General features: G+C 43.2%; 1 protein-coding gene across 3 annotated transcripts in view; it reads right to left on the reverse strand.

Moving 5' to 3' along the window:
* Positions 1-283: 283 nt before the first annotated feature.
* Positions 284-24,128, reverse strand: part of septin7 (septin-7) — a 41,584-nt gene continuing 17,739 nt past the window's right edge. The window contains exons 3-13 of one of the 3 annotated variants that reach the window (XM_070556236.1): positions 17,121-17,221; positions 15,591-15,725; positions 13,350-13,467; positions 12,852-12,944; positions 12,631-12,727; positions 9,095-9,146; positions 7,849-7,974; positions 7,619-7,639; positions 5,965-6,100; positions 5,737-5,882; positions 284-948 (exon numbers count right to left, since the gene is read on the reverse strand). In XM_070556236.1, the coding sequence (XP_070412337.1) occupies positions 918-948; positions 5,737-5,882; positions 5,965-6,100; positions 7,619-7,639; positions 7,849-7,974; positions 9,095-9,146; positions 12,631-12,727; positions 12,852-12,944; positions 13,350-13,467; positions 15,591-15,725; positions 17,121-17,221 (1,056 nt within the window). In that variant the 3' untranslated portion in view covers positions 284-917. The remainder of the gene's footprint in view (positions 949-5,736; positions 5,883-5,964; positions 6,101-7,618; positions 7,640-7,848; positions 7,975-9,094; positions 9,147-12,630; positions 12,728-12,851; positions 12,945-13,349; positions 13,468-15,590; positions 15,726-17,120; positions 17,222-24,128) is intronic. The other 2 variants (XM_054745677.1, XM_070556237.1) reach the window with 2 other exon arrangements.

A 24,128-nucleotide genomic window follows, 5' to 3' on the forward strand; every position in this document is an offset into this window, starting at 1 on the left:
TGATTATAAACATGTGCATCAGTATGTCTGTCGCTTATGCTGCATAGTTCTGGAAACACCCGTTTTCTTTTATTCGTTGTTTTTAGTGGACGAAGGGAACAACAATAGCTGTAATCTTATTATTTTTCTGTGTGTTTGTGCTGCTGTAGCAAGTGAATTTCCCCACTGTGGGATCAATAGTCTACCTAAAACTTTGTGAGGATCGTTGTTTGAGCCTTTCTCTAAACGTTTGGTCCCAGCTGGGCATCAGAACCAGGTCTGATCGTACAAAAACACCATTCGGTTTTACCATCTCAGTTTTATTACAATAAAAACACGAAGTTACAAAATGCAGCTCAGCCTCTGACACATGGACGTCTGCAGGAAAACATTTTACCCCCAATTTGCAAAAGAAGCTCAAAGCAAAAGTCACACAAACACCTCAGGACGGGTTCTGACCCAAAACACTCAGCAGGACTCACTCAGGAACATGTCTGGTTTCCAGAAGCTGGACAAGAGAAACGATGCTTCGACACCGAGGCAGATAGAAAAAGGACAAACAGGAAGTAGGAGGGTGATATTAAACTGTTCTTCCTGGTTCCATTAGGAGCTGAGTGAACCGGCTCGAGCTCAGCCTCAGCTTTTTGTCCTGATGCTGAACAGGAAGTGAAGGGCTGACGTCTCGGTTCGTTTTTGGCATCAAACAAACTGAGATCAACACAGAATTTCCCCAAAATAAAAGAACAAAAGGGAAAAGAAGCAACAAAACCTGAGCTTGTATTCTGAAAGAGCCAGGAAGTAGCCTTGGTAAGCAGAGTCAAACACAGTGCCAGAACAGAAGACCAAACATCGTTTAGTCTAAACTCAAGGTGCTGCTGCTCCCAGGTCCTTCTCATCCCAGCTGGTGATCTGATTGGTTGGCACGGTCCTCAGCAGGATTAAAATATCTTCTTCTTGCCTTTGTTAGCTCTGGACAAACACGAGGAGAGACCTTCAGTCAGACAATCACCTGGATAACAGACCAGTGCTCCTAAACACTTCCTGTTTGACCCTAGTTCACACCGTGGGACTGTTTCTGTGTTACTGGGACTCTAGTGCTTAGTATTCAAGTCCCAGTAACACAAAGGCGAGTCAGAGTCAAGTCCCTAGGGGCTACAGGCCAAGTGCCAGTCCAGCATCCAACCGCTGCATTACGGTTCCTAATGCTATTAGCCAATGCTAATGTTAGCTTGTTATGTGTGGTTAGAGCCCTGCACTGAAGCCCTAGGCCCGCGGGTCGGCCCGGCCCGACGGCCGGGCTTCGGGCCAACGACTGTGTAATTACCTCGGACACGGGCCGGGCGCCTTTATTTTTTAATCAAATTCATAAAAAAAAACTGAAACACTTGAACGCAGCAGCACCTGCCTGCTTCTCACGCACCGTTAGCTCAGTTAAGGTCTGTGTGGTTTACAAATGCGCCTATAAACAAATTCTCAAACTGCTGATTGAAACATGTGCCCCTGTTCTAATATGCCATTTTATGTCCACTTTGATGTCAGAAACCATTCGTTTATTCTCATGAAAACGGCAGCATTCCATTTTTCTGTGAATAAATTCGCTCTGCAGTTAAAAAAAAATACAGCATCCATTGCTGTTTTTTTTCTAACCGGAGAGCGCATTTTCAGAGCGGCAGATTAAATGTACAAACGCGATATTCATTGGGGGCGTTTATTTAATCTGCCGCTCTGAAAATGCGCTCTCCGGTTAGAAAATTAGAATGCTGCTTTTTTTTCTAATTGCACAAGAGCGCATTTTCAGAGCAGATTACATTTACAAACACATTCAAATAATATAGAGTTCGTAAATTTCATCTGCCGCTCGAAAAATACGCTCTGTTAGAAAAAAAGCTGCATTGATGCTGTTTTTCTTTCTTTTCTTTTCTTTTTTTTTTAACTGCAGAACGCTTCTCACAGATAATTAGAACGCTGAGCATTCTATCACGCTAAAACATTATGAAAGGTTAAAAAAAAAAGTCGGGCTGGGGCTCCACCCCCTCGGGCCGGGCCGGACACGGGCTCAGATTTTAGGCCCGTGCAGGGCTCTATGTGTGGTCATACTACTGGGAAAATTAAATAACCACAAGATCCCAAAGCCTCTGTAATGGTGACATGCTGATTATTTGTTATAAACTTTATTTTAAGCATGTTTATTATTTTGCAACAGTGTCTCCCATTGTTCTCCTGCACGCTTCACATCTGGAATCCTCAAATCATTAGTTTAATTTTCGACTGAAAACCAAAAGTATAAAATACAAATTTTGTTTTATTTTCCATACTTTCTATTTTTCTATTGGACGAAAAACATGAAAAGGAAAAAATAGCTGTTTATTATTTCCTGGGTTTACGTGGACCGGTGTTGTGCGTTGGGCAGGAAGCACGGATCCCGTCGCCTCTGCCTCGCCTGACTGGATGTTAATAGTGTTCTGACTCTACAGAGAAAGTGATGATGCATTTATTGTTCTAGCGGGGTTTTACACGTTAGTATTTGTAAACAGTTTCAGAACCAGGTGGATTATCTGATGCTGTTTTTTCCCTGAAAAATCTGTAAAAGCCAACTGCAGACTTCCTGGTGCGTTTGGATTAGGGATGTCCCGATCAGGTTTTTTTGCCCTCAAGTCCGAGTCATTTGATTTAGAGAATCTGCCGATACCGAGACCCGATCCGATACTTTTGATACATAAAAAAAAGAAGAAAAAGAAAATTGCTACTTATTTTTTATTTAATTACCTTTTTATTTTAATTTTTAACAACAGATCACTTCTGTGAGGTAGCTTGAACAATCGAGTAACAAATAACATAAATTCTTCACTTTTGGACTTTATTGCAAATATAAAAAGTCTAAAATAAAAACAGACAGCACTTCAACTTAAAATACTCGGCAGGGGTCCATTTTACCTCGGCAACCCCAAAATGCTTAGAATCTACCTACATTTTATTTTTTTAAGAACTTTGTTTTGTTTTCTTGGTTTTTATTTTCCTGTCTTCCTGTCCTGTCTGTCTGTCTCTGATCTTCCTGTCTGTCTGTCTCTGATCTTCCTGTCCTGTCTGTCTCTGATCTTCCTGTCCTGTCTGTCTCTGATCTTCCTGTCTGTCTGTCTCTGATCTTCCTGTCCTGTCTGTCTCTGATCTTCCTGTCCTGTCTGTCTCTGATCTTCCTGTCTGTCTGTCTCTGATCTTCCTGTCCTGTTTGTCTCTGATCTTCCTGTCCTGTTTGTCTCTGATCTTCCTGTCCTGTCTGTCTCTGATCTTCCTGTCTGTCTCTGATCTTCCTGTCCTGTCTGTCTCTGATCTTCCTGTCTGTCTGTCTCTGATCTTCCTGTCCTGTTTGTCTCTGATCTTCCTGTCCTGTCTGTCTCTGATCTTCCTGTCCTGTCTGTCTCTGATCTTCCTGTCCTGTCTGTCTCTGATCTTCCTGTCCTGTCTGTCTCTGATCTTCCTGTCCTGTCTGTCTCTGATCTTCCTGTCCTGTCTGTCTCTGATCTTCCTGTCCTGTCTGTCTCTGATCTTCCTGTCCTGTCGGTCTCTGATCTTCCTGTCCTGTCTGTCTCTGATCTTCCTGTCTGTCTGTCTCTGATCTTCCTGTCCTGTCTGTCTCTGATCTTCCTGTCCTGTCTGTCTCTGATCTTCCTGTCCTGTCTGTCTCTGATCTTCCTGTCTGTCTGTCTCTGATCTTCCTGTCTGTCTGTCTCTGATCTTCCTGTCTGTCTGTCTCTGATCTTCCTGTCCTGTCTGTCTCTGATCTTCCTGTCCTGTCTGTCTCTGATCTTCCTGTCCTGTCTGTCTCTGATCTTCCTGTCTGTCTGTCTCTGATCTTCCTGTCTGTCTGTCTCTGATCTTCCTGTCTGTCTGTCTCTGATCTTCCTGTCTGTCTGTCTCTGATCTTCCTGTCTGTCTGTCTCTGATCTTCCTGTCTGTCTGTCTCTGATCTTCCTGTCTGTCTGTCTCTGATCTTCCTGTCTGTCTGTCTCTGATCTTCCTGTCCTGTCTGTCTCTGATCTTCCTGTCCTGTCTGTCTCTGATCTTCCTGTCCTGTCTGTCTCTGATCTTCCTGTCTGTCTGTCTCTGATCGTCCTGTCCTGTCTGTCTCTGATCTTCCTGTCTGTCTGTCTCTGATCTTCCTGTCCTGTCTGTCTCTGATCTTCCTGTCCTGTCTGTCTCTGATCTTCCTGTCCTGTCTGTCTCTGATCTTCCTGTCTGTCTGTCTCTGATCTTCCTGTCTGTCTGTCTCTGATCTTCCTGCCTGTCTGTCTCTGATCTTCCTGTCTGTCTGTCTCTGATCTTCCTGTCCTGTCTGTCTCTGATCTTCCTGTCCTGTCTGTCTCTGATCTTCCTGTCTGTCTGTCTCTGATCTTCCTGTCTGTCTGTCTCTGATCTTCCTGTCTGTCTGTCTCTGATCTTCCTGTCTGTCTGTCTCTGATCTTCCTGCCTGTCTGTCTCTGATCTTCCTGTCTGTCTGTCTCTGATCTTCCTGTCCTGTCTGTCTCTGATCTTCCTGTCCTGTCTGTCTCTGATCTTCCTGTCCTGTCTGTCTCTGATCTTCCTGTCTGTCTGTCTCTGATCTTCCTGTCCTGTCTGTCTCTGATCTTCCTGTCTGTCTGTCTCTGATCTTCCTGTCTGTCTGTCTCTGGTCTTCCTGCATCTCCCAGTCCTCCAGAAAAACTCCCGCCTGCTTCCTTCTTTTTCACCTCCCAAGTAACTTTTTAACCAGCAGATCAAATTGATCTATTGACTGCAAAAAAAGCGGAGTGTGCGCCGCGCTGCCCGTCTGCACCAGTGACGAGCGCTGCAGCGCGAGCGCGTCCACACGTCATGCTCAAATACAGACAGAACTTACCAGAGAGAAAATGAACGGACACGAACGACTGTGTGTTAATTATATATTTTTGGTGACGCCACTTAGAAAAAATTAGAACATGTTACTGTGGCCGTGTGCAGAACGCAGCTGGAGTTCACGAATAATCAGCGGTCTGCCTGCTGCTCTGCTCAAAAGGATCCCCGCTACACTGAGTCCATATAAATAATGTAATATAGGAAGAAACTGGATCTTTTTTGTGCTCCTTCTGGGTGTGTAAGCTAAGGGCATCAGGGGAGCCTGACAACCTTTAAGGGGAACCAAGTTGCTCTCCTGTAATTTGAACCCAGTATCCGAGTCCGGATCGGGAAGTAAAGCCCGAGTCCCGATCAGTCTGAACCCACGTGATTGGGGCTGATTTCCGATCATGTGATCGGATCGGGACATCCCTAGTTTGGATCCTAATGTTGATGACGTCAAACGGTGGTGCTACACCTTCGCACATGTAGGAGTTTGAGTCAAGTTTACGTCCTAACTTTGTAAGTCCAAGTCATCGGCGTGCTCCACAAGTTAAGTCACACGTCCCTTTATTGTGACTTGAGAAACTCCGTCCCTGGATCCAGCAGAAGTTTAAGTTTTACTTAAAGACGAACTTGTTAAGATGCACGACTTTGGTTTTCAGGGCCGATAACGGGAGCTCTGACCTGCTGATGCTAAGGATTTACTTTGAGAGTAAGAACAGCCATGGAGGACCTGTTATTGTTAGCATGAGCTAGCGCTTGGTGATACGTAGTTCATGGAATGGGAAGTTTCAGATTTTCTGTTAATTCAGCCTGAATGTGGACCGAAGAGCTTTTTCACCGAGGTCTTATTTGATAGAAAACAGCCATTGCTGCTCAGCCTGAATGTGGACGGTAAACTGTTACCTGTTTATGGTCTCTAACTTCTGCTCCAGAATCTTCTGCTGGGCCTCCCAGGTGACCTTCTCCTCCTCAAACTGACGCCGTTTCTCTTCCAGTTCCTTGTGCTGATTCTCCAGGTTGGTTTTCATCTGTTCATTGCGCCTCTGGAGCTGGAAGGACACAGAGAACCAACCCAGAGTAAGCTAGAGTGAACTTTGAACGCATCACAGGAACCCCGGCTGGCTCAGGTACCTCGGCCTCAGAGTCTCTGAGCTTCTGGAGTTTCTCTTTGACCTTCATTTCAAAGACTTGCTCCATTTCTTGCTCCATCTTCTTCATTTTAGCCATGTGATCCCGACGCTCCTCCTCCATCTGAGCCAGAGGACTCCTAGAGACACGTGACGGGGTTATACCTGCAGTAGAGTGTCTATGTGGACTAAACCAATCATTATTCAACAGTAATCTACTGAAACAGCCAGAGTGAAAAGGACAATAAAACATCTGGTTCTCATCAACAAGGTAAACAACTATCAGTAACGTGTTATTTATCAAAACCAGGAATGGTGAGGAGGAAACGGAGCCTGACTGCTGGTCCAACAGAACATCTCAGAGGACCTGACGAGTGAGTCACATGGTTCTAGAAGAGTTCTGGTCCACTCCAAGTTCTGTTGTTGCTTCAGAGGTCTGGAGACATTCAGCTCTACAGTGTTCGGGTCAGGTTCTGGTCTACACTTACCTGGACTGGACCACTGCAGCACCTTGGTTCTGTTTCATGACCAGGTCCGGTCCAAGATGTGATGTCTGACTCTGAAGGACTTTGGGATTCATAGGGGCTCCTAGTGGAAACACAGTCAGAACCAGCCTGAAACATCAGCCTTCCACCACGTGCCAACTGCTGGGATCAGCTGTTTTCTGCTATAGTGCATTATGGGTAAACATCTCCACTTTGGTCTCGTTGTTCCAGAATTCCTGCGGTTGGATCCGAGTAAACTCCAGCCTGAGCTCAGCTGCCAGGGATGGGGACTCCTGCTCCTGGAGGTCCACTATTCAGCATATTTGAGGTGTTTCTCTCCTCCATCACACCTGGTTTTGATCAGCAGGTGATGAACAGGCTCCTACAAACCCACATACACTTCTGAAAAGGTGATTCAACCATCTCCACTGTAGAGGAAGGGCATTTCCAATTGTCCTGAAATGACCTTTGACATTTAACCTGCTACCTAAGGGGACAGCCTTTCAGTGTTCATTGAGATCTCTTTGATTCATGTTGTTGGGACTCTCGTCTCTCGCTGTTCTCCATCAGTTTGGATTTCCTACAACTTCATGTCATCTTCTGATGGCTTTTCCTGCGTCCCACCTTCTCATTTACGTCAGCTGTTAGCGACGTTTGTTTGCAGACGGGTCCGTTCACAAACCCACGACTGTGACTGTCTAGTCTGTTCCCTTCATACACCAACGGATCGTGTCGACTGTCCCCAGCTAGTGCACACGTTGTCCAACTGTGTTCACTCCCGAGAAGACTGGCGGCCTCCAGAAATGTTCTTCTATGGTAAATGATCACGTTCGCACATGATCCTTGACCGTTTCCAGATTGATGGGCTAGCTCTGTAAAGTCAGTGCTTCCTGTGTGAACACGCGCGTGTATGCTCCGGAACAGTCAGCAGACCTTATGAAGGAGCTGATGAGGATGATCTAGTGTTGGATCAGTTCCTTGTTGCTACTGAACCTCTAGCATGAGAGGGTCTACTTCTCACTACTGCAGCTTTAAACAAAGAACGACATTTCATCTGTTTATCAGGTTCTTTCTGACTGTTTTTATGACCTGATGAGAACCAGATGATCTGTGAAACCTAACAGGAACTGCTGAGTCAGAAACCAAAAGGAGATGGAATGAGGCAACACTTACATGTCGTCAGCAGGCTCGGGTCTAAATACAAACAAACAAACAAACAAACAACCATTTAGCATGCTGACACAAACCATGCGGTGTTAGCTGTGATTAGGAGTCAGATGGTTACACCTGGCTCTCACAGGTGGGTGGAGGGGTGTTAGTGCTGGATAAGGTCTACATCTAGACCACTTCAGTGGCAGCGTGAGTTTTAGTCTGGGTCAGAGACACAAGGACATGAAACTCACTTGGTCAGCTGGACCTTGGTCTTGGTGTTGTCCACACCGTTGTAGGTGACAGCAGCCAGCTTCCTGCTGCGGTAGTTTTCATAATGAACGTTGTTCGTTACGTCTCTCAGGTCCTGCATGTGGGTCCTAAAAACACGAGCGGTACGTGAGCTTTGATGTCCTCACCGAGGCTAAAGGAGATTGCTGTTTTAGTTTATTTTGTATTTTGATGGTGTGTCCATGGACAATATAACATTATTTTTTGTGTTATTATGTTGTTTATTAGACTGTATGTATGTTGTTTGAGTGTTTCTTTGGAATCTGTTTTATCCGGTGTGGGTTGGTGGTGAGGGGGGTCCTGGTTTATTGGTCTGTTTAAATGTTTTGTTAAACAGTGTTTAAAAATAATCAAGACCTCGTTTACACAACGGTTCCTTTAGGAACATTACTGTAGAACAGTGGTTCCTAATCTGGGGGTCCCGACCCCCACAAGGGGGCGCCAAAGCCTCTCAGAGGGTCGCCAGGACCTCTCCACTTTAAGGGGTTAAAACTTCATTTATTACTTGTTTATAGCCTACATTTTGCTCTGTTTTTTTTTCATGAGTGAAAAGTTTACTGATATTAAGACAGGAAATAATTAGTACAGAAAAAGTAACACACTTTTAAGAACATTTTGCTCAGCTCACTGTTTTATTTTCAAGTGTCAAAAGTTCATTAAAGATAGGACTGGTTGATTAATCACAGCCTTTACAGTAAATAATCTAGTATAAACAGTAATATACACATTTAAGTACATTTTGTTCAGTGCATTTTTTATGTGTCAAATATTTATTGAAAGGAATGATTGATTTATCAGTGTTTACAAGAAACCATGTGTTCAGAAAAGTAATACAAACTGTCAAGCACATTATGCTCTGTTTGGTTTTGTTAATGACTTTGTTCTGTACTGGAGCCTACTATTACTGTTATCTATTGAATCAAAGCATATTAAAATGTGCTTGAACAATTTTATCATTTCTTAATAATGTTTGTACTGGAAGAGAGAATGGGAGGGAGTCGTCAAAGAATTTACTCGTAAAAAACGGGGTCCCTTGGGAAAAAGGTTGGGAACCACTGCTGTAGAACAACGTGTTTCAAAGATGAGCCTCTCACGTGTAAAGGACCGGTTGTTTTTAGTTAGTTTACATGTCAGAGATGCTGCTGGTGGTCCGAGTCAGCAAATAAACCTACACCAGGTCAGTCCCAGCCTAATGTGGGTCCTACTCACCTGATTAACATGTTCCGCAGAATTGTGAAGTCACAGTGTTCTCCATTTTCCACTGTTGGAGGAAAACAGAAACCATCACTTCTCAGAACAGATGTAGGAGGCTGCAGTACCTCCAGAAGCCACCATGTGGCAGCCTAAGCTCCCCCACCCCACCCTGGCTCACCACAGTCCTCTGAGGTTGTTCTGTGGTTCAGAGACTCTCAGAGCTTCTCATGGATGACCCCTCCCTCCCTCCCTCTCGTATATATTTATGTTGACAAGCAGCCAGAGGAACATTTCTGGTATTTCCAAACGTGCTCCCAGAGGACGATCAACCCTTGTGGAAAACCAGTTCCATAGCACCCCGCCTACAAGTGTCCTCAGTTCTTTAGCAGCTGGATCAGTTCCCCTTAGGAGAACAACAGCTGGATCCATCCAGCTCATGGTTTTAATGTGACTGGATCTCACTTTTCTGTGACATCAGATAAACTCGTCTGGAGCTTCATCATTTATTTGGATGTTTTCTAATTATTAACCTTGTTACGATTACCTCTCTAGTCCTCCGAGTAGGCGACCAGTGAAAGGTGTAGGATGGTAAAACTGGTTGATTGTTGTTCTCTTACTTCTAAAGTTCTGAAACTTTAAGTTTCTCCACGTGTTAGCGCCACTCAGAAGAATAATTTATATCCTGACCAACTCCAGGGGTTTTCTTAAGTCATGGTTTAAAGGTGCAACGTGAAAGAATTCAGTGAAACAAGGTTTTACTGAAACAGATTTCATTGTCAGTTTTCCTCCTCTAAAAAACACAAAAGCTGGATGTAGTTAATGTTTTCACCCTGTGAGTTTATCGAATCCGCAGTGAGCTAACACAGCAGTGCCGGCATTTGCAATTCGACCCCAGCGGGTAAAAAGCTCCAGTTGTTTAAAGAACCAAAGCCAGCGAACATGAGCGACCCAGAAGTTATTTCTTGTACCCCTAAGAAGCCACAACATCTTTTTGTTTTACTCTCATTTCATATGAAGCAGGCTAGAGGCCAACTATGAGCAAACAAAGCTAACGGTGAATTAGAAACAACGAGGCAGCTCTAAAAAGATCAATACTCGTACCCTTTTTAATATCATCTATGCTAAACAGGAGGCTTCGACACCTGAAATGGTTATTTCCTTAGGTGCTGAAAAAGCATTCGATAGGGTGGAGTGGGGGTACCTTTTCGCGACTCTGAAGAGATTTGGCTTTGGTGAAAAATGTATTTCTTGGATTCGTCTCTCATATACCTCCCCATAGCAAGAGTACATACTAATGACTATTATTCAGACTACTTTACACTCGGTTAGGGTACCCGACAGGGTTGTCCAATATCACCTTTGTTGTTTGCCATCGCGATTGAACCACTGGCTATTGAATTAAGAACTTCTCCTCTCGTTAATGGGATAACCCGCTATGGGATCGAGCACAAGCTATCGTTGTATGCGGATGATTTAATGTTTTATATTTCTAATCCCAAAGTCTCTGTCCCTGCAGTTCTGAATATTCTGAGGAATTTCGGTCTTTTTTCGGGCTATAAATTAAACTTAGTGAAAAGTGAGTGTTTTCCTGTTAACACAGCTGCCTGTGTTTTTCCTCAGGCAGACCTTCCTTTCAAATTCAGTGTGAATGAGTTCAGATATCTTGGCATCACTGTGACACGCTCTATGACTAATCTTGCATCAGCTAATTTTACCCCTCTTATCTCCACTATTAACACAGATATCCAAAGATGGAAGAATCTGCCTCTTTCATTGTGTGGCAGAATTAATGCAGTTAAAATGAATATCCTACCCAAATTTTTGTTCCTGTTCCAATCAATTCCTATTTTTCTTCCAAGGTGGTTCTTGGACTCTCTAGACAAGATTATTAGCGCTTTTATTTGGGACGGAAAACCACCAAGAATTCGGAAAGCGCTCTTACAAAATTGTAAACTTAGTGGGGGACTGGCGCTGCCCAATTTTCAGTCATACTACTGGGCGGCTCGTGTTCATAAACTTTGCTACTGGCTGCAATCGTCTAGTTTACCTTGGTGTAAATTGGGATTATCATCTTGCATCGGATCTTCGATATCTGCCTTAATTTATCCCTCCTTATCTATAAAACTTTCAAGTCACACAGACAATCTGATTGTCTACAACACACTTAGGATTTGGTTTCAGTTCAGGCAGCGCTTTAAATACCAAGCCGCCTCTCCTTTAGGCCCTTTATGTAACAATCATTTGTTCCCTCCCTCTCTTATGGACTCAACATTCATATCATGACATAATAAAGATATAAAACAGCTCACAAATCTCTATGCATATGGGATCTTCGAAAGCTTTGCTAATTTATCTCATAATTATAAGCTTCCGATTAATCATTTGTTTCAGTACTTTCAGATCCGTAGTTGGTCTCCAAGCTCTTCCCCAGCTTCCCATTTCGGCCCCCAAACCAACTTTGGGAGGATTTACTTGCACACACTCCACATCAAAAAGGTTTGATAGCAAAAATATATAATATCATACTTCCATTAACTTGTCAATCAAACACAAGGATCAAAAACTCATGGGAGATCGAGTTGGGGATTCGTATTTCTGATGATGTGGTATTCATTCAGACCAGATTCCAAACTTCATTCCCATTTCTTTTTTTTTCTTTTTCTGTCTTTTTTTATTTGATTACTTGAAAAACGTGAATATATACAACTATGTACAAATATATACACTCCTTTTGGTTTTTCATCTTCGTATGTGTATACTCACTGAAAATGTCAATGACGTTCTGTATTGTATTGTCTTTGACTGTGATGATAATAAAAAAAATATATGTATATAAAAAGGCGACTCTAAAAATATCTCAAGCTCCTTTTTCAGTTACCAACAACTCAGTATTACAGTGAAATGTGTGTGTGAAGTAAATAATGGGTTAATTGTAGCGTTTTACTTCATTTAATGAGTCATTCAGAACTATAACAGCAAGCTAATAGCAGGATGGTAAACAACCACACTTCCTCTAGTGCCGGAGACAAACTACTATAATACGTGTAGTAAGTGCTCCCTACCATAAATCGTGCAAGAGCGCTAGCACCAAATATGACAATGTATTTATATACTTATAAACTGAATGTATATGACACATCTTTGCTCGTCAATTAGAATTTTCTGGTGCTGATCCGTAACTGGAAACAGTCACGAAACTCTTGGAACGGCAGTGAGTGTCCTACTTTTGATTAAAAATGGACTGCAGTACCGACAACTGACCACAGGATGTCGTGCTTACAAATTGCACCTTTAAGTGAACGTTGTAGTTTTAGTGTTTGCAGAATGAGTGAGTTTCCTCTAGAGAGCTGGTTTTGTATTATTTAGTACGTCTCTGCTGAGCTCCAGGTAAGACTTAACCTGTTCTTACTATGCTGTGATTTACTTTATTCTTCATAAGGGAGCATGTGAGAATCCTCTCCTCATCATTCCGGCTCCATACACCACACCTCATGCTAGGGACACACACTTTAGGAGGCTGCCCTGGTTTGAGAAGACCTCAGGGCTCTCACCTTCAGCCACTCCCCAGGGGTACTGCCTCCCACGAGCTCTCTTTCCATTCACCTCGATGATGGTGTTGCTACCAATGACAGCAAGCGGTAAACGGTCCTGCAGAGGGGATGGAGGGACACAGGCTGCTGTGATTTACACAAGGGCTGTGGACGTCACGGAAACTAAACAGAAAAACCGTTTGATCACATGAAAACGTGTCAAAGCGGAGTGTTCGGGGGACCTTGATTCTTCTGATCATCTTCATCTCCTCCTCATCGTCCGTCTCTGGGAAGTCGTAGATTTTGATTTTATGCTCATGGATTTCATTCATTATCTGCATGTGACACAAAGACAACAGGGGGTGGGGGAGAGCTCCATGTGGGTCGGACATCGATTCTGGTTTGTCAATAAAGAGTTCAGCTCTGGTAAACACAATCAGGCCACATGGACACAGACGGACGTGACATCATAAAGGAGTTTAAAGAGACATTGCAGCCATTCTGAAGTCTGATTGTTGGTAAAAGTTTTTCAGATGCAGAACCAGCGGCCCAGCTACAACACACACACACACACACACACACACACACACACACACACACACACACACACACACACACACACACACACACACACACACACACACACACACACACACACACACACACACACACACACACACACACACACACACACACACACACACACACACACACACACACACACACACACACACACACACCTGTCTTTTGAACTGCTGGCACTCCCCAGGAGTCATGGTGTCGGCCTTGGCGATGAGTGGAATGACGTTGACCTTTTCATGTAATCGTTTCATAAACTCGATGTCTAGAGGCTTCAGCCTGGAACAACACAACCAAAAACAGTCCGTTTAGTTTTACTCTAAGAGATAAAACAACACACACACACACACACAAACGCATGCACACGCACGCACACACACACACACACACACACACACACACACACACACACACACACACACACACACACACACACACACACACGCACACATGCACACACACACATGGAATGTTTCCTTTTAGCTTGAAGGCTGCTCCCCGGCTGCCACACCAGGTCACTGTGGTCCAGCTGGTCCAGCTAGCTTTGGACTGTGAGATTACCTCCTGGAATGTGTCCCAGTGTGAGTGAGACGGCTGTGTGTATATTTGGCAGCAGTCACAGTCTGACATGGACAAGGTCTACAGGTGGTGAAGCTCAGAGAGGATCACACCAGTATTATTCCAGGCTGTTGTTCCTGCAGGAGGCCACCAGCTGAGCTGGGTGTTCCTGAACATCTATCTTCTAACTTGTCAAGCGCCACACTTTAGAGATAATAGAAGAACTCAAGCTGACAGATTCTTCTGACTTTCATATCAAAGCATGTATTACTGTTATTCATAATATTGTGATAACGTAAAAAACAGGGACAAAGTGAACTGAATTATAATACTATTTGAACTGTGCTCGTCTTCAAGCTGTGTTTTATTTCTGATGTAAAATTATCTGTTTAATATCTTTATTTTCAGGCATGATTAATAATAATAATGCATTTTATTTATAACTGCCTTTCACGAAACACAAGGACCCTTTGCAGCAATAAAACGAGCGACGACTTAAAAACAACAGAAACCTGAAAAAGTACAAATGGGACTAGAAGGAATACCATTTGGACTAGGATCAATTATAATGTTTCTATGGAAAATAGGAATTACAGACAGGTGCTGGTAATTACATGTAAAAATTATATATTAGAAAAGCCGACCAATATGGTTTTTTTAAGGCTGATGATGATACTGATTTATAAAGAATTTTGTTGCCGATATATTTACGTTTTAGCAGCACATTGATTGTGAAAGACAACTGAACACTCACTGTGTAATACATAAACTACATAAGTCAATATATCTCTTAATATTTATTGAACTTCAAAGATAAAACAAAGTCAAAACATTAACAATGTGCAAACTGTTTCAGAACAAACGAAAATAAAACAGTTTTTTAAGTGTTTAAAACCCAGAAAAATGGTGCTAATTAGTGGCTGGTTGAGGTAAAATCATCAAGTAAAAGAGGAAACCACAAAGTAAAGCAAACTAGCACATTGTAGTAAATAATACTATCTAAACTACACATAAAATAGTGCAAAGTAACATCAGGCTTAAAGAGATATTCCACTCAGAAGTAAAATGTGTTTGCTAGATCTCCCAGAGTTGGATAAGAGGTAAAAGGATTTTGTAGCTAACAAGCTAACAAGCTAACAAGTCATTCTCCTGATCTGGAAGCAGCACGTTTTGCTTTAGCTTAGCATAAAGCTATGTAAGGAGAAGGAAGGTTCTAACATTGAACAACATCTTACTTAGGGGTGGAATATTCCCTTAGGTGTAAACAATTAAAAAAGCACCTGATTTTTTTTAAATCGGCTTTTAAAAATTATTTCGGCCGATGGCCGATATAGAAAAAGTTGAGTGCATCAGTCGGCCTCTAATTATTAATAAATTTATTTAAATAATTTATTAGCTGTAGTGGAGCCTGGTGTCATCGACTTGAATAATTTTTCAGGTTAGCTGCTAAACCTTATGACGGCCACGCATATACAGAGTTTGTTCTATTAAAGTCCTGTTGAATACTCGGAGTTGATGCATTTTAATGAGCTTCCCCTGCACGTCTACGCGGGCTACAGAGTATGAGCAACATCTGGTATGATCGGCTCTGAAAGGCATTGATCGGATTTTGACAAGCACACGTTTTATTTTCCACAGACATCGGCAGATTTGAACGGTGGCCTGTCGATCGGAACATTCCTAATAAATACCCCTCATTTTCCCAGAATGCACTGAGCCCCGTGTTCTGTTCTGTCAAAAACAAAATGTGTTTGTGGAGTCTGATAAAAAAAACTTGCTGATCTAAAATATACTTCTAATGCATTGAAGATGGCGAAACAGCTGGAGGACTGAGCGGCACCTACCCGTGTCCTGATGGGGCGATGAAATACAGGCAGCATTGCACTCTGTTGTCAGGCATTTGCCGTCTGTTGACCCGTGACTCTGCGTTTAGGTAATCTTCAAACTTTGAGTCTATGTAGTCGATGACGGGCTGCCAGCTGAGGGTCAGACATCAAATTAATATTAGCTACAGTAAAAACCAAAACTACGGTGCTGAGGTTTTATGTATCAGAACATCACAGATCTTCTCCCAGTTCACTGCGGCAACTCGGACAAAAACCCAGAGCCTGCTCAGAGAAGGACATGCTTATAAAGAAAAGAAATGTTCCAACAGACTGCTAAATGTCAGGATGTCGCAGTCTCCTGCAGCACCTGAGCCTACAGGTGTTGAGCAGGGAAAAGTTAGCCTGCTGGCCGTGGCGCATGCCTACGCTGATACAAGAACGCTCCAGTATCCAGCAGACCCAGCTGCAAATTGAGGACATAAACAACTTAAAATACGAGCAAAGCCGCTAATTTTAACCACATTTATAAAATAACATGCTTTTGTTATCCATCTACTTCTTAAACAAGTGAAACCTAAAGGAGAACGTGGATGCAATCTCCTTTTTTCTTTCCCAATTTCATAGCATTGCTGAAGTAAAGGATCAGGACTCGGTATTGACCCGGACTCAGGTCGAGAGCCAAATAACTAACAAAACCATAAACAATTAATGTAATAAAGTTCCTTATTTGAAGTAAAATATTATAAGACTGGTAACTAAATGAAAAAGTGTTTGAAGTGCTTTTATGATCTGAAATTTAAATTTAAAAACATGTAGATAAATTAAATAGGTCATCTAAATTATCAGTACAAATGTTTTAAGGGGTTAATATCTCATGGCTAAATGTCTTATGGAGCATCTCTACTAGAGTAGCTCTGCGCTGGACCCATCATGTGGCTGGAGTAGAGCCATGCAGACTGCTATGAAGCGACCAGACACGCCGATAGCTATTGCTGGTGCAGCTGTAGCCTCGCTGAAATAAAACAGGAAAAACAAGAGTTTGGAAGAAAAACAGACACAGCAAATGGCAACATGAAGGCCTGAGTAGTTCAGTCATGTGGACGTTATTTTCAGACTTTTAAATTTGGACAAAAAAAGTAGCATGTATCTCTAAATAGATTGAGCGCACGGTCCAACAAAAATGGGGAATATCACCAGTTTTAGCACCTGAACCAGTGCCGTGTGCTGGAGCAGCAGAAAGTAAACAGTTACAACCCCAGACAAGAGCGACCGACAGTGGAGCTACGCCTGCCAAGCTAGCAGACACGGGGTTAACTCGGGCAGGACATTTTAAACAATGTCCATCCATGCTGCAGATGTGTATCTATCTGTATCTTCCTACCGTTGATCTGGAAGGTGTAGAGTGGCATTATACAGGCCTTTTGAGACCTGATGAGCAGAAGATGTTTATGATGGCAAGATAAATAAAACCCAAATGGTTAGAGGGAACTTCTATATGTTTGTTTTGTCTATAACAACATGTAATCAGCAACAGATAAATGAACTCACCAGCTGCTGTTGTCTACAGCATCCCCAAAGCCGGGCGTGTCAACGATGGTCAGAAGAAGCTGCACTCCTCCTTCCTTTACCAGAACCTTTGACTGTTCCACCTTCAAGCAACAAACATGAGTAAAGGTCTCAGACCAGCTTTTTGCTAGTGCCATCATGAATGTAGAACATCTAACTTTAAAATACTTTTCCAACATATGCATAGTGCTGGGCAATAACATTAATATTCAAATAAGGTTGATACACACACGCACGCACACACGCACGCACACACACACATACACACAGTGTGTCATCACCCCGCTTCTCCTCCAGCTTCACTGGCTGCCAGTCAACTGCAGGGTTCATTTCAAGATCCTGGTTCTAGTCTATAGGGCCTTACATGGACAAGCACCATCTTACATTGGTGATCTTCTTAGTCCCTACACCCCCAGCAGGTCCCTGGGGTCCAGTGATCAAAGCCTACTGGTTGTGCAGCACCAGGCTAAAGACCAAAAGTGACAGATCATTTGCTGCTGTGGCCCCCAGACTCTGGACCTCTCTCCTCCTGAACCTGAGATCAGTGGACTCAGTGGTTTCCTTTAAAAAGCAGCTGAAGACTCACCTGTTCAAGCTGGCTTTTGTATGACCTTCATCACCACTCTCTCTTTATTCTGCTCTCCCCACCTATTCCACCTTCCTCAGGATCCACTGATGTCCCTCTTTCCTATTCACTCTCTCTCTTTCTTAACTTTTTTTTAATCACAACAGTCTATTTTTGCTCATTTTAAATATATTTTTAACCATTTTCTAAATGCTTTTTTATATTTTTACATTTTTTTGAAGCGCCTCGTGATTTTTATCTTGAGAGGCGCTATAGAAATGATATTTTCTTCTTCTTCACACACGCACGCACGCACGCACGCACACACGCACACACACACACACACACACACACACATTTTGTGTTGAAATGCGCTGAAAGCTGACGACTACACTCCCGTCAGTCAAGCAGACAGAATATTATTAATTCAGTCCTATGCAGGATTAGATTATACTAGTTTGTAACAGTTACGTCAAATCTTTTCAACGCAGGATTAATGCACAGGCTTCTAATTTTTTTGGACCTCACCTGTGATAAAGTCTGAACAATATTTCCTCCATGTTTTAAGAAAGTTAGTCTCTGAATCCAGCTCCACTCTCTTTACTGTCTAAGTGAGTAACTCTGTGCTGCTCAAGACCAACCGGAGACAAATGGGATCAATCTCAACCTTTTATTAATGCTATCAATAAAAAATGCAGCAAAGCATCATTTAACCTGCAGGTATTTGCTACTGAAGCAACATCTGAGTGAATGAAATACAAGAAAAAGGAATCAGTTTTCAGGAAAACAGGAAGAAATTTTTCTGCTTTTACATTTTTCACTTCAGTTCAAACACTTTTAAAATTTTATTTTATTGAAAATATCTTCTTTATTCATGTTGTGAGAATATTTGTGTTGCATTGTTTGGAGAAAGAAGGTTTTGTACTTTTTTGTTTAATACGGTTGTTTAATGTCCTTTAAAGTGACAGCATGTATTTTTCCTGGTGATAGGGGAAGTAGATACCAAAATTGTAGCAAGCAAGCAGTATTTTAGTGTTGGAGTAAGACCTTGCCCACGGATGCCCATTAGGGTCAAAAAGCCCTGGGGAGTGCAAACTTCAACAAAATAACGAGCACATCAGACTCCCTTTCATCACTGGCAACAAGTGAAGCGGTAAATATGTAAAACAACAATGTTTAAGAATGGTGAAAGTTCTGTAATCGTTTGTTACAAATCAGTAAATGCATTTTGTCCTCATGGGCTCCCATAGAAGGAAACATGGCATTTAAAATGGCGTCATCCAGATACTTGGTGTGCTTCTTAATGCCAACGAACCTCGCCTTGATGTCTTGGCCCCACCCCAGTTGCCTAGGAGATACGTCATCAGGCGTGTTCCAATGATCATGTTCTACCGAAGCGTCTGTTCTCCGTTTGTTAGCAGTTTAGCTAGCTGAGCAAGGATACATGGGAGGTGTCTTGTAGCCTAGCCTTGGTCAAAAATTACCCAGAATACACTGCAGTATTTTCAAAAGGATGGCGGATCAGAAAATGGCAGCTACTTCGGGGGCAAATTTCAAGTTTAAAAGTAAGTCAACTAATTTAAAATGTTTTGTTTTAGATGCAAATAAGTTATCTTTTTAATTAAAAAAGTAAAGGTTCGTTATATATTTATATTGAAACGTATACGTATAAAATATAACGTCATCTCCTGTGTCGTGATGTTACGTGACCGCCATGGAAGCCGTGGTCACGTGATGCTAGTCTGTTCCATTTAACCATTTTCTTTGACCAAGGAAGGACAGTGCCCTCGTAAGCAAGGCTCCTGGACTCGCAATACATCGCCTCGCAAGGCCAGGCGCCTTGACATTGAGAAACACCCTTAGACCCACTCCCATGTATTTTAGACCTGATTTTTATGGTTATACATTATAAAGCCGCCAATATTTTTCAACAACTGGGCATTATTTCATTCATTTTCAGCAACACTTGGTGGATATTTCCAAAGATGAACGGTAAAAACTACACATTGTCTCTTTAAATTGCAATTTGTACGTTATAGAGGTGATTGTTCTACTGTGAAGAATCGAGCCTGTGAGAATGTTCAAAAACATCATTTTGACCCATATTAACAGAAGAATATATTGCAATAAATATCGTTACTGAATGCGCATTGGCAATATAGATTTGAGGACTTATTGCTCATCTTATCAACCCAATCTTTGTCTTTTTGGATTACACTAGAAATGGGCTGTCCTGGTTCTTGAGTGATGCTATCCTGCATGTTTTAGTTGTTTCCCTGATTTTAATAATGGGTTATTAGCAGGCTTCTATAGGGCCTGATAACCTGGTGAAAAGGTGACTCAACCATTGAATTAGATGAAACAACTAAAGCACACAGGATTACCTAGCCCTGAAATACAATGGGATGCAAAATGTTTGGGCAGCCTCGTTAATCTTCATGATTTTCCAGCATAAATCGTTGGTGATAAAAATGTCTGTTAAATATATCATATAGGAGGCACACACAGTGGTATTTGAGAAGAAGTTTATACGACTTACAGAAAGAGTGCAATAATTGTTTATAATAAATAAGGCAGGTGCATACATTTGGGCACTGTTGTCAATTTATTGATTCCAAATCTAAAATTTTAGAACTAATTACTGAAACTCAAAATTGGATTGGTAAGCTCAGTGACCTTTGACCTCTACACAGGTGAATCCACTTATGAGTATTTAAGGAGGCCAAGGGTAAGTTTCCCTGCTCTTTAAATATTCTCTGAAGAGCAGAAACATGGGGTCTCAGAACAACTCTCACATGAGCTGAAAACAAAGACTGTTCACCATCATAGGGGAAGGATCCAGAACGCTGTCTCAGAGATTTCAGCTTTCTGTTTCCACAGTAAGGAACATATTGAGGAAAGGGAAGACCTCAGGTACAGTTCTAGTTAAGGCTCCAAGTGGCAGACCAAGAAAAATCTCAGATAAAAAAGTTAAGAATGGTGAGAAGTTGAGAACAGTCAAGAGTCAACCGACAGACCATTACCAAATACCTACATCAACTTGCTGCACAGGGTTTCCCTTACATAGGCGTAGCCATGTCGGGCCGCCACGGCTGAAATCCCACCGCCACGCCTACAAGATCCCAAGTTTTTTTTTGTTTTGTTTTGTTTTAGCGCTGTTTCCCGAAGAAGCAGCGGGAACTACTATGTTGTTGCTTGTGATCACAGCCAGCGGGCAGCAAGGAGGAGCAGGCAGGGCAAGGTGAAGTTACAGCATAAGTTACTGAGTTTAAAATTAGAAAGGTAGCAGTGGATATAACGCTTTTTGGTTTACATGTTTCAATAGCATTAAGATAAACGAGTGCTGACGATCTTGACAGGGTTTCCTCCAGTGGTTATTAGGCCAGGTTCTCCTCCCCCCACCAGGCTAATCATCACTTATTCATGTAAAATTTATTTATTTTTTCATGTCTGACTTTAACCGCATCTAATACTGTATTACGATGTGAGCGCAACAGCGACAACTTAAGATCGATGTGTGAGCAGCCTGAGAGGTCGGGTGTTTTCATCGGAACCCTTAAAACCTCCAGCAGGCTACGCTGCACTATTGACGTGTTAGCAACTTAGCGACGTGACATGTCTCGGAGAAAGCATAAAAACACGTTGGACGCTTCTTCTGAAGCGGGAAAATAACACCTCTTCTTAAGCAGAGCACGACGTCGCCTCGGCTCGTTCACGGCCGAGCCGGTGTCGGTACAAGATCGGCTCGGGGTCCTTCGACTGCCGATGACGTCAAAGTACGGCAAACCCACTTGGTCAAAATACACTACACATCTCTACTGTTGGAAAGAATTTAGCGGTTTCGTTATTAAAATAATGTTTCTTAAGACGTAAGTTTGTGTTTATTATGGTATTTGTAAAATAAAACACAATTTTATTTACTCTTTGAGCACATCCCTTGAAGGATTATAGGTATTAGCAACACCTGTGAAATTGTATTTGCAGGAAAGAAGTGTGTCCCGTTTATTGAAGTATTTTGTGTTTAGTTTTTGACGTCTTGTCCATGCGTAGTTCAGGTACGCTCCCTAGCTGCTAGCCAAAACTCTGGAGTTAAAAGTTTTCTGGCTTTACTAAAATACCTGTCTGTACTTATTTGATCGATGGTAGTTTTACTTTCTATTAGACTCCAAATGTAATCATTTGGCACGTTTCTAATTCATAATTTGTAAGAATGTAATCGGTGATATTATTATTAGCATTTCTATGGGTTTTTCGACGCATGTTAGCATTGTGCTAACCACTCGCTGCCAAATTGCAGCCTTTGCGATTAGAAAATCTCCTTTTGTCACATCGCAATTTAATTGCACATGCAGTTAATCGTTCAGCCCTAATATACATGCAGCTCTATGCTAAAAGTGTATTTTCAAAGAGGTAATGATGGATTTCTTTGTAAAAGTTGTCCATCTTTCCATCAGAAAGAGTTGCCTGGACCAGCGTAACGTGATAACAACGTAATGTGATTATGTAATTCCATAAGGTTTATGTTCAGCCAATCAACTACTTTGACGTCATCGGCTGTCGACGGACCCCGAGCCGATCTTGCACCTGAGCAGATCTTGTACCAACACCGGACTCAGCTCGATAACATTGACCCAGCACAGCCACTGGGTGGTTGGAGCTGCCCCGTGACTGCCTGATGGAAAACCAGCGGGTTTCATCAGACTCGTAAAGTTTCTTGCTTTTGCTGGGCACCCCCTGTATTTTACCGCTCCCTCCTGCAGTCTTTCCCTATTAAAATTTAAAATGATTCTGTAAATTCCATGTATCAATAGAAACTTTAGGTTACTGTCGTAACCCCGGTTCTCTGAGTAACATGAGTGAGATGTCTCACTATGGGATACGCCCCTCCGCGGATTCCTCAGAAGCACTTATCTCAATACGCCAATCCTGATTGGCCAGTGACCGTGAAGTACGCGTCCCCATGCTACTATAAGTAGCAAGCGTCCCAACGCACGCACTATTCAAGATAAACACCTCTTCTCGCTTCGCCCAGCAAGAAGGGTTGTCTGGTGAGACATCTCACTCATGTTACTCAGAGAACCGGGGTTACGACAGTAACCTAAAGTTCTCTTTCTTAACATTCGTTTCGATGTCTCACTATGGGATATAGAGACTCCCGTATTGCCAGACAGCTTATCCAGCGATCACCAACCTACAGGGATACGTCTTGGCCCGCCAAAGACCCCACACTCAGAATCGTGTGAGTCATTGCAGGGACCGAAACATCAAGCTTATAGAAGCGTGCAAATGCAAGTGGAGAAGCCCAACTTGCTGCAGCACAAATCTCCTGGATTGACAGCCCCCGAAAAAGGGCCCAAGAAGCAGACAGGCCCCTAGTAGAATGGGCCCTGAGCCCAACAGGTGCCTGAATGCCCTGACAGGAGTAAGCCATAGAAATAGCCTCCACAATCCAGTGGGAAAGCCTCTGCTTTGTGACGGGTTTCCCCTTACGAGGCCCACCCCATGACACAAAAAGCTGGTCCCCCCTGCGAAGGTTATTTGTCCGATTCACATACTCCTTGAGCGCGCGAATCGGACACAGCTTGTGCCACCGCTCCTCCTCAGGAGAGGAGAAGGGCGGTGGGTAGAAAGCTGTGAGGATAATAGGAGAAAAGGAGCCCACCACCTTAGGCACAAAGGCAGGGTTGGGCTTCAAGGACACCTTCATGTCACCTGGTGCAAACTGGGTGCAGGATGGGTGCACAGAGAGAGCCTGTAAGTCACTAACTCGCTTTGCAGATACCAAAGCCAGGAGTAGCACCACCTTAAGAGACAGGATCTTAAGGTCCAGGCCGTCCATAGGCTCAAATGGAGGCCCGGAGAGGGCCGACAGCACCAAGGACAGATCCCATGAGGGCACCAGGGGTCGAGACACAGGGAGAAGCCTGCGCGCGCCCTTCATGAAGCTACACACCAGGGGGTGTTGACCTGCCAATTTCTTCCCAAAACCCAAGTGTCGGGCGGAAATGGCTGCTAGGTACACTTTAATGGTGGAGAAAGCCTTCTTCCCATCCAACAAGTCTTGCAGGAAAGACAGAATGACATTCACCGGGCATTGGAAGGGTGAGACCTCCCTGCCCTGACACCAGGCTTCAAACACCCTCCATTTACAGTCATATAGGGACCTAGTGGAGGGGGCCCTAGCATTCTGAATGGTTCGAATGACTGCCTGGGGCAGCTCTGCTGACACTAGTCCGCACCCCTCAGGGGCCAGGCCCACAGGGCCAGCCGTTCTGGATGAGGGTGGAAGATCGAGCCTCCCGCTTGGGACACCAGGTCCCTGCGAAGCGGCAGTTTCCAAGGTTGGCCCTCCAGGAGCTGGAAAATGTCCGCCACCCAATGCATGGCTGGCCAGAATGGGGCCACCAGAATGAGAGTGTGGCGCT

The sequence above is a fragment of the Nothobranchius furzeri genome, chromosome 11 (assembly GCF_043380555.1).
Source record: "Nothobranchius furzeri strain GRZ-AD chromosome 11, NfurGRZ-RIMD1, whole genome shotgun sequence".
Taxonomy (NCBI): domain Eukaryota; kingdom Metazoa; phylum Chordata; class Actinopteri; order Cyprinodontiformes; family Nothobranchiidae; genus Nothobranchius; species Nothobranchius furzeri.